Source organism: Clinocottus analis, unplaced genomic scaffold (genome assembly GCF_023055335.1).
Source record: "Clinocottus analis isolate CAN_PGR_092001 unplaced genomic scaffold, fCliAna1.0.p SCAF_44, whole genome shotgun sequence".
Classification (NCBI taxonomy): Eukaryota; Metazoa; Chordata; class Actinopteri; order Perciformes; family Cottidae; genus Clinocottus; species Clinocottus analis.
The window spans coordinates 107,501-117,500 of record NW_027176198.1 but is presented as its reverse complement, the minus strand read 5'-3'; the positions used below and the strand labels follow the sequence as shown (position 1 = coordinate 117,500).

The window sequence follows — 10,000 nt, the reverse complement described above, 5'->3', positions numbered from 1 at the left end:
AGAGCATAAGCGCTTTATTTTTATTGATCCAGAGCATAAGCTCTTTATTGTTGTTTATCCAGAGCATAACTCTTTATTGTTGTTTATCTGGATTATGAGCTCATTTATTATTATTGCTTCATAACTTCTTCCCCAGGTCTGAAAAGTGGGGGCGGGGCTGAGATGAAACCACGCCCACTTTATCACAGCGTATTGTTATTTTGTTATTGTGTATTATATTATTTTTGTTGTTGTTGTTTATGTATAGTTTAAATGACCAAACATTCCAAGAAGTGCATGTGAAGGAGCTTCAGGTGTTCTGACACCTGTACTTCTACTGGTGAGCGGTGACGTCATCACCTCCGATGGGCGGGCTCAGAAGGTAGGGGATCGCGTGCAGGAAGTAGACCACGCCCAGCGCCGACGACAGGTAGCGTGCGCCCACCACGTGTGCCGTCACCACGGGGATCAGCGCCACGTACGCGCCGTCAAAGTACCCGTAGACCACTGCGAAGGGCACCAGCAGCGTGAAGGAGCGCAGCAGCGGCAGCAGCAGGCAGGCCACGCCCTCCATGGCCACGGCGATGACGTAGGAGCTCAACAGGTAGGGCTTCAGACATCTGCACACAAGTGAGCCTGTAGTACTCTGTAGTACTTTAATTTACTTTATAATACTCTGTTGTACTTTAATATACTCTATCATGGGTTATTATACTCTGTCAAGACTAGGTCTGGTTCTGGGTCCAGTCTCGGGTCCAGTCTGGGTCTGGTACCTGCGGTCCGTAAGCCAGCCAAAGGACAGGTTCCCCAGGATGTCCAGCACCCCCAGCAGGGACATGAGCAGGGCGGCCCGCTGGCGGCGGACCCCGACGCTGAGCGCGTAAGGGACCAGGTACACGAAGGGGACGCTGCAGCCGCTGGCCAGCAGCAGGAAGGAGGCGGCCAGAACCAGGAAGCCCGGCAGCAGCAGGAAGCGGAACTCCTGACCTGAGAGGAAGCCCCGCCTCCTCTGAGCCGGAGGGGCGGGGCTTACGGCCAGCTCGGCGTCCCGGGACGAGACGAAACCTGGAGAAATAGCTGTCAATCAATCACTACTCTATTGTACTTTAATATACTTTATTATGCTCTATTGTACTTTACAGTACTTTGATATTCTTTACTATGCTTCCTGGTTCCAGCGCGGGTCCTCACCTGGTTTCTCCTCCCCCGCCGGCTCCGCCTCCTCCCCACCCAGCTCCGCCTCCTCTTCGCCATCCTGCCGTCCGATTGGCCGGAGCAGCGCCCCGCACACGCACAGGTTGGCCACCAGGGCGCTGAGCACGAGCAGCGCGCCCCTCCAGGAGTACGCCTCGATGAGCAGCTGCACCGCCGGCGCCAGCACCAACGTCCCGATGCCGCTGCCCGACACCGCCACCCCGTACGCCAGGGCCCGCCGGCGCCGGAAGTAGCACCCCACCAGGGCCATGGCCGGGGTGTAGCACAGGGCGAAGCCCAGACCTGAGGGGACATGGGGGACCTGTTAGGATATGTGAGGACATGGAGGACTTGTGATGACATGGGGGACTTGTGATGACTTGTGAGGACATGGGGGGGACTTGTGAGGACATGGAGGACTTGTGATGACTTGTGAGGACATGGGGGACTTGTGAGGACATGGAGGACTTGTGATGACTTGTGAGGACATGGGGGACTTGTGAGGACATGGAGGACTTGTTAGGACATAGGGGGGACTTGTGAGGACATGGGGGACTTGTGATGACTTGTGAGGACATGGGGGAGGGACTTGTGAGGACATGGAGGATGTGTTAGGACCTGGGGGGGACTTGTGAGGACATGGAGGACGTGTTAGGACCTGGGGTGGACTTGTGAGGACATGGAGGACTTGTTAGGACATGGGGGGGACTTGTGAGGACATGGAGGACTTGTTAGGACATGGGGGGACCTGTGAGGACATGGAGGACGTGTTAGGACCTGGGGGGGACTTGTGAGGACATGGAGGACTTGTTAGGACATGGGGGGGACTTGTGAGGACATGGGGGGGACTTGTGAGGACATGGAGGACTTGTTAGGACATGGGGAACTTGTGAGGACATGGAGGACTTGTTAGGACATGGGGAACTTGTGAGGACATGGAGGACTTGTTAGGACATGGGGAACTTGTGAGGACATGGAGGACTTGTTAGGACATGGGGAACTTGTGAGGACATAGGGGACTTGTTAGGACATGGGGGACTTGTTAGGACATGGGGGACTTGTGAGGACATGAAGGACTTGTTAGGACTTGTGAGGACATGGAGGACTTGTTAGGACATGGAGGACTTGTTAGGACATGGGGAACTTGTGAGGACATGGAGGACTTGTTAGGACATGGGGAACTTGTGAGGACATGGAGGACTTGTTAGGACATGGGGAACTTGTGAGGACATAGGGGACTTGTTAGGACATGGGGGACTTGTGAGGACATGTGAGGACATGGGGGACTTGTTAGGACATGAAGGACTTGTTAGGACTTGTGAGGACATGGGGGACTTGTTAGGACATGAAGGACTTGTTAGGACTTGTGAGGACATGGGGGACTTGTTAGGACATGGGGGACTTGTTACAACTCGCGAGGACCTGTCAGGACCCCCATGGTGAGGTAGAGCAGCTCCAGACTGGTGCTGAAGGAGCTCAGCAGGAGTCCAACAGAGGACAAGAGTCCCCCGAGCATCACCGCCACTCGGCTGGACCAACAGTTCCCCACCAGGCTGCCGACTGGAGCTACACACACACACACACACACACACACACACACACACACACACACACACACACACACACACACACACACACACACAGGTCAACAGGCTGCAGGTGGTCCAGCGTGTAGACCATGATGGTGTTGTCCACCTGTGTGTGTGTGTGTGTGTGTGTGTGTGTGTGTGTGTACACACCACACAGCATGGTGGTGCAGTCCACCAGGCTGTGGATCCAGGACGTTGCTGCGTAGTCGGCTCCGAAGTGAGACTGAAATTCCACGAAGAAGATGGAGATGCACCTGCGGACAGGAAGTGACATCACTAGCCAATCAGTGAGGAGGAGTCAGCAGGTTCACAGGTGCGTGTGTGTGTGTGTTTAACTGAAGACCAGTCCCAACTGGTTCCAGTGGGAACATCTGTAGAAACATTGACAGACGGTCAACGTGAGGAACGTTATCGATTAACTCCTCGTCCAATAGGAGCTCGCGCTCTCTCGTCCAATAGGAGCTCGCGCTCTCTCGTCCAATAGGAGCTCGCGCTCTCTCGTCCAATAGGAGCTTGCGCTCTCTCGTCCAATAGGAGCTCGCGCTCTCTTGTCCAATAGGAGCTCGGGCTCTCTCGTCCAATAGGATCGCGCGCTCTCTCGCCAAATACGAGCTTGTGCTCTCTCGTCCAAATAGGAGCTTGTGCTCTCTCGCCCAACAGGAGCTTGCACTCTCTCGCCCAACAGGAGCTCGTGCTTACTGTACCTGAGGAACACCTGCTGAGGTTTCACCGTGCACGTACGTGCACTTTAACCTTAAACCTGCAGGTCGTTTGGTTCAGTGGAAACGAGATAACGCAACACTGAGAACACTCACAGCTGGTAGGAATGGAGGACAGAAGATGACTTAGTATAAATAAATGCAGGAATGAATACAGAAATAAATAAATACAGGAATTAATAAATTAATGCTCAATTTATTTAAGCCTGTATTTCTGTGTCCTCAAAAATAATGATGACTTCCTGTATGAGCTCACATCATGATGACTTCCTGTATGAGCTCACATCATGACTTCCTGTACGAGCTCACATCATGATGACTTCCTGTACGAGCTCACATCATGATGACTTCCTGTACGAGCTCACGTCATGATGACTTCCTGTACGAGCTCACGTCATGATGACTTCCTGTACGAGCTCACGTCATGATGACTTCCTGTATGAGCTCACATCATGATGACTTCCTGTATGAGCTCACATCATGATGACTTCCTGTATGAGCCCACATGATGATGACTTCCTGTATGAGCATCATGATGACTTCCTGTATGAGCTCACATCATGATGACTTCCTGTATGAGCTCACATCATGATGACTTCCTGTATGAGCTCACATCATGATGACTTCCTGTATGAGCTCACATCATGATGACTTCCTGTATGAGCTCACATCATGATGACTTCCTGTATGAGCTCACATCATGATGACTTCCTGTATGAGCGTCATGATGACTTCCTGTATGAGCTCACATCATGATGACTTCCTGTATGAGCCCACATGATGATGACTTCCTGTATGAGCATCATGATGACTTCCTGTATGAGCATCATGATGACTTCCTGTATGAGCTCACATCATGATGACTTCCTGTATGAGCTCACATCATGATGACTTCCTGTATGAGCTCACATCATGATGACTTCCTGTATGAGCGTCATGATGACTTCCTGTATGAGCGTCATGATGACTTCCTGTACGAGCTCACATCATGATGACTTCCTGTATGAGCGTCATGATGACTTCCTGTATGAGCGTCATGATGACTTCCTGTATGAGCATCATGATGACTTCCTGTATGAGCGTCATGATGACTTCCTGTACGAGCTCACATCATGATGACTTCCTGTATGAGCTCACATCATGATGACTTCCTGTATGAGCGTCATGATGACTTCCTGTATGAGCGTCATGATGACTTCCTGTATGAGCGTCATGATGACTTCCTGTATGAGCTCACATCATGATGACTTCCTGTATGAGCGTCATGATGACTTCCTGTATGAGCGTCATGATGACTTCCTGTATGAGCGTCATGATGACTTCCTGTATGAGCTCACATCATGATGACTTCCTGTATGAGCGCTATCGATTCTGCTGAAAAGGACTTTCTGGAGTCGTACATTGAAGACTGCAGCCGAGCGCTGTCCATCTCACATAATGTACACAATACATAATGTATGCAGACTGGATCACAGACTGTATGCAGACTGGATCACAGACTGTATGCAGACTGGGTCACAGACTGTATGCAGACTGGATCACAGACTGTATGCAGACTGGATCACAGCAAGATTGTGTAATAAAAGCGTAAGGCCACAGCTCGCTTTTTAGCGAGTGGTACATGTTTGTACAGTGTCGGCGACGTGGAGAACATAATGAAAGCCGTTGCAGGCTGAGCTTTTCAACGTCAACAACATGTGCAGGCAGAAGTAGTAGAGAGCGTCACATACCAGGTGATCACACACCTGTGACACACACATCAGGCCTGACAGAGGTTCGGACCGCCTAGCTCATTTGCATATGACACAGAAATACAGGCTTAAATAAATGAAGAAATACAGAAATGTAGAAATAGATTTATTTAATGATGTCCTGTTTAGGGATAACTTATATTTATATATTCCTGTATTTATTTATACTTAAGTCATTGTTGTCCTCCATAGTTGGTCACACATAGTTTAGTTGGAACATCTACTAAACTACTGAGCATCTGTTGTTCAGAGGATCTTTGTCTCTGAACAACGGACTGAAGTTGTGTTTCTAGTGAGAGGAATGTTCTCCAACAGGTTGTTTTAATTCACTTGTTCTACTCCACACTGTTTGTGTGTCTGTGTGTGTGTGTGTGTTTGAATGTGTGTGCGTACTTGCATGTGTGTGTCTGTGTGTGTGTGTGTGTGTGTGTGTGTGTTACCTCGTCACTGCTCTTGTGCACACTGTCACCATGAAGCAGCACCCTACGATCACCCAGCCCCACCCTCCATCCAGAGGCTCCACGCGCCGCCTCCCTTCAGCCATGAGGGTCCTGGTCCGGTGCCCAGATGCCCAGGTGTCCAAGTGTCCAGGTGCCCAGTTGCTCAGGTGTCCAAGTGTCCAAGTGCCCAAGTGTCCAAGATAAAAAAGCTTCTCGGGTCAATGAGTCGCCAGCTGACCTCAGATCATTAACTCCGGAGGTGATGAAGGCCTAAACAAGCGCTCCCAGATGCTTTCCCCCACAAAGCACTCTGACATTCTCAAACCAAGCGCTTCCTCCTGCTGAGCATCAACAACACATGCAGTCAGAGGCAGGGAGCGCTTCATACGCTGCATTCGACACCTCCCCCTCCACAGGGAGGGCCAAGCTGAGAGGAGTATTAGGTTACTGAAAAGAAGCGCGCCCAGAGAGACGGCTCCACATCCCAGGGGGTTATTTATGTCAGGGTTAGGGTCAGGACCGGGAGCGGGCGGGGTCAGGACCGGGAGCGGGCGGGGTCAGGACCGTGAGCGTGCGGGGTCAGGACCGTGAGTGGGCGGGGTCAGGACCGGGAGCGGGCGGGGTCAGGACCGGGAGTGGGCGGGGTCAGGACTGTGAGCAGGCGGTGTCATTACTGGAGCGGACTGGACCAGGATATATATAGTTACTAGTAGTAGTATAGCCACAGAGGTAGTATTAGTACCCTAGTACTATAGTTATTGTTGTCCGTTTGTAGTTTTCCAGTTTAATTTAATACATCTATAAATGAATTTTGAGACTGAACTAAAATTTCTCACAACAAACCTTTTATTTTGAAACTATTTATTTTCATCAGCTTTATTTTGTAGCATATCAAAATGGAAACCTGACGATAAATTGTTTCTGGTGTTTGCAGTTATATGACGTCAAACTGATACTTTAAACGGGTTTATACGCAGTACAAGTACAACTTGAACTATCTTTTGTATATTTGTATCCCTATTGTACTGTAATGAGTTGTGTTTTTTGAATGTTTTTATCAACTCCGGGAATGTTTTTGTTGCCCCCCCCCCCCCCCCCACACACACACCCCACCCTCAGGAACCCGGAAGTTGATACATCAACGAGGCAGAACCCGGAAGTTGGAACGTCAACAAGGCAGACAGGACATGTCCTCCGGTTTCCCGCCCGGCAGCGCGCCGCTGTTGGCGGCTCTCGGGCTGCTTCTGACCGGCCTGTCGTCGTGCTCTCTGTCGGCCGCGGACATCCCGCACATCGCCGCGTACTTCGGCACCAAAACCCGGTACGAGGACGTGAACCCGCACCTGCTGCGGGACGCGCGGGCCGTGAACAGGTCCGTGCTGAGACCCCCGGCACAGGAGCGCTGCGACCCGGTCCACCTCACCGCCGTGATCCGGCACGGGAGCCGCTACCCGACCGTGAAGAATATCCGGAGGATCCGAAGGCTGAGCGAGCTGGTGCGGGGAGAGTCGTCCAGGGGGTCCGGGTCCAGGGGGTCCGGGTCCAGGGGGTCTGGGTCCGGGTCCAGGGACCCGGAGGGCTGGCTGCAGGACATCCAGAGCCGCTGGGAGATGTGGTACACAGAGGACATGGACGGTGAATATTTATGTTACATTACTATCACGTTACTGGTAAAGATCCAGCAGAAATAATACTGCTCCTCCTCCTCCTCTTCCTCCTCCTCCTCTTCCTCCTCCTCCTCCTCCTCCTCAGGCCAGCTGGTGATGAAGGGCAGGGAGGACCTCCTCTTCCTCGCTCAGCGTCTGTCTCTCTTGTTTCCGTCTCTGTTGTCTCAGCAGAACCGGAAGAGGATCCGCTGGAGCAGCAGCTCCAAACACCGCTGCGTGAGCAGCGTGGAGGCGCTGCAGGACGGGCTGCAGGGGGAGGGCGGTAAGAGTACTCCACCAAGTACTAGCACCTCCACCAAGTAGTACTAGTACCTCCACCAAGTACTAGCACCTCCACCAAGTAGTACTAGTACCTCCACCAAGTACTAGCACCTCCACCAAGTACTAGCACCTCCACCAAGTAGTACTAGTACCTCCACCAAGTACTAGCACCTCCACCAAGTACTAGCACCTCCACCAAGTACTAGCACCTCCACCAAGTAGTACTAGTACCTCCACCAAGTACTAGCACCTCCACCAAGTACTAGCACCTCCACCAAGTACTAGCACCTCCACCAAGTAGTACTAGTACCTCCACCAAGTACTAGCACCTCCACCAAGTAGTACTAGTACCTCCACCAAGTACTAGTACCTCCACCAAGTACTAGCACCTCCACCAAGTACTAGTACCTCCACCAAGTAGTACTAGTACCTCCACCAAGTACTAGCACCTCCACCAAGTACTAGCACCTCCACCAAGTACTAGTACCTCCACCAAGTACTAGCACCTCCACCAAGTACTAGTACCTCCACCAAGTACTAGTACCTCCATCAAGTACTAGTACCTCCACCAAGTAGTACTAGTACCTCCACCAAGTACTAGTACCTCCACCAAGTACTAGCACCTCCATCAATACTAGCACCTCCACCAAGTACTAGCACCTCCACCAAGTACTAGTACCTCCACCAAGTACTAGTACCTCCACCAAGTACTAGCACCTCCACCAAGTAGTACTAGTACCTCCACCAAGTACTAGCACCTCCACCAAGTACTAGTACCTCCACCAAGTACTAGCACCTCCATCAATACTAGCACCTCCACCAAGTACTAGTACCTCCATCAATACTAGCGCCTCCATCAAGTACTAGTACCTCCACCAAGTACTAGCACCTCCATCAATACTAGCACCTCCACCAAGTACTAGCACCTCCATCAATACTAGTGCCTCCACCAAGTACTAGTACCTCCACCAAGTACTAGCACCTCCACCAAGTACTAGTACCTCCACCAAGTACTAGTACCTCCACCAAGTACTAGCACCTCCACCAAGTACTAGTACCTCCACCAAGTACTAGCACCTCCATCAATACTAGCACCTCCACCAAGTACTAGTACCTCCACCAAGTACTAGCACCTCCATCAATACTAGTACCTCCACCAAGTACTAGTACCTCCACCAAGTACTAGCACCTCCACCAAGTACTAGCACCTCCATCAATACTAGTACCTCCACCAAGTACTAGCACCTCCACCAAGTACTAGCACCTCCACCAAGTACTAGCACCTCCATCAATACTAGTACCTCCACCAAGTACTAGCACCTCCACCAAGTACTAGCACCTCCGTGACCTGTACTAGTGGTACCTGTACTAGTGGTACCACTAGTACTCGTTACCAAGTAACATGAAGTACACATACCCAGTGAAAGTACTCTCTCTCCAGACGTGCAGTACTAGTACCCAGTGGCAGTATAACATGTAATACTCTCTCTACAGAGTACATGAAGTACTTCCACCAGCTGGACGACCAGCTGCTGCGGTTCTTCGATCGTTGCCGTGGTTACGTGGAGGCTGTGCAGAAGAACCTGACGGCGCTGACGGAGGTGAAGAAGTTCAAGACCGGACCGGAGATGGAGAACGTGAGGAAGAGGACGGCGGAGAGGCTGGGCCTTCATCCCCAGCTGCTCACCCCAGGTCACACACACACACATATATATACACACATATACATATACACACACATATACATATACACACATACACACGCACACATATACACACAAACACATATACATATACACACTCTCACACTGGGTTCTGATCCCCGTCTCCTGTAGATCTGGTGGAAGCCGCCTTCTTCCTGTGCTCCTACGAGCTGTCAATCAAGTCTCTTCACTCCTCGTGGTGCTTCCTGTTTGATGAAGACGACGCTAAGGTACACGGAAAACACTCCGAGTGGAGCGTCTCCTCTCCTAGAGAATCTCTGCTGTCAATAGGTTAATGTAGAACAAGCTACGCCTTTTTGATTCATATTGATCTGTATGGTCATATAGATATTGATCTGTATGGTCATATAGATATTGATCTGTATGGTCATATAGATATTGATCTGTATGGTCATACAGATATTGATCTGTATGGTCATACAGATATTGATCTGTATGGTCATATAGATACTGATCTGTATGGTCATATAGATATTGATCCTGTCCCTCAGGTTCTGGAGTACCAGTCGGACCTGAAGCAGTACTGGAAGCGGTTCCACGGCCATGCGATCAGCGCTCTGTCCAGCTGTCCTCTGTTCCATCACGTCTTCAGGACGCTGGACCGAGCGGGACGTCCCCGCAGGTCTGCTTCCATTTATTACTAATATGTATGGATACTATAATATATGTATATTCT

General features: G+C 50.9%; 2 protein-coding genes across 3 annotated transcripts in view; one reads left to right on the top strand and one right to left on the bottom strand.

Moving 5' to 3' along the window:
* The window catches only part of slc16a12b (solute carrier family 16 member 12b), a 6,489-nt gene extending 368 nt beyond the window's left edge, over positions 1-6,121 (bottom strand). The window contains exons 1-6 of the mRNA XM_068599297.1: positions 5,673-6,121; positions 2,913-3,016; positions 2,596-2,739; positions 1,171-1,476; positions 753-1,044; positions 340-599 (exon numbers count right to left, since the gene is read on the bottom strand). Of these exons, the coding sequence (XP_068455398.1) occupies positions 340-599; positions 753-1,044; positions 1,171-1,476; positions 2,596-2,739; positions 2,913-3,016; positions 5,673-5,776 (1,210 nt within the window). The 5' untranslated portion in view covers positions 5,777-6,121. The remainder of the gene's footprint in view (positions 1-339; positions 600-752; positions 1,045-1,170; positions 1,477-2,595; positions 2,740-2,912; positions 3,017-5,672) is intronic.
* Positions 2,957-10,000, top strand: part of minpp1b (multiple inositol-polyphosphate phosphatase 1b) — an 8,700-nt gene continuing 1,656 nt past the window's right edge. The window contains exons 1-7 of one of the 2 annotated variants that reach the window (XM_068599245.1): positions 2,957-3,075; positions 5,712-5,823; positions 6,792-7,307; positions 7,425-7,601; positions 9,095-9,292; positions 9,436-9,533; positions 9,816-9,946. In XM_068599245.1, the coding sequence (XP_068455346.1) occupies positions 5,775-5,823; positions 6,792-7,307; positions 7,425-7,601; positions 9,095-9,292; positions 9,436-9,533; positions 9,816-9,946 (1,169 nt within the window). In that variant the 5' untranslated portion in view covers positions 2,957-3,075; positions 5,712-5,774. Of the gene's footprint in view, positions 3,076-5,708; positions 5,824-6,791; positions 7,308-7,424; positions 7,602-9,094; positions 9,293-9,435; positions 9,534-9,815; positions 9,947-10,000 lie in introns of both variants that reach the window. The other variant, XM_068599246.1, reaches the window with a different exon arrangement.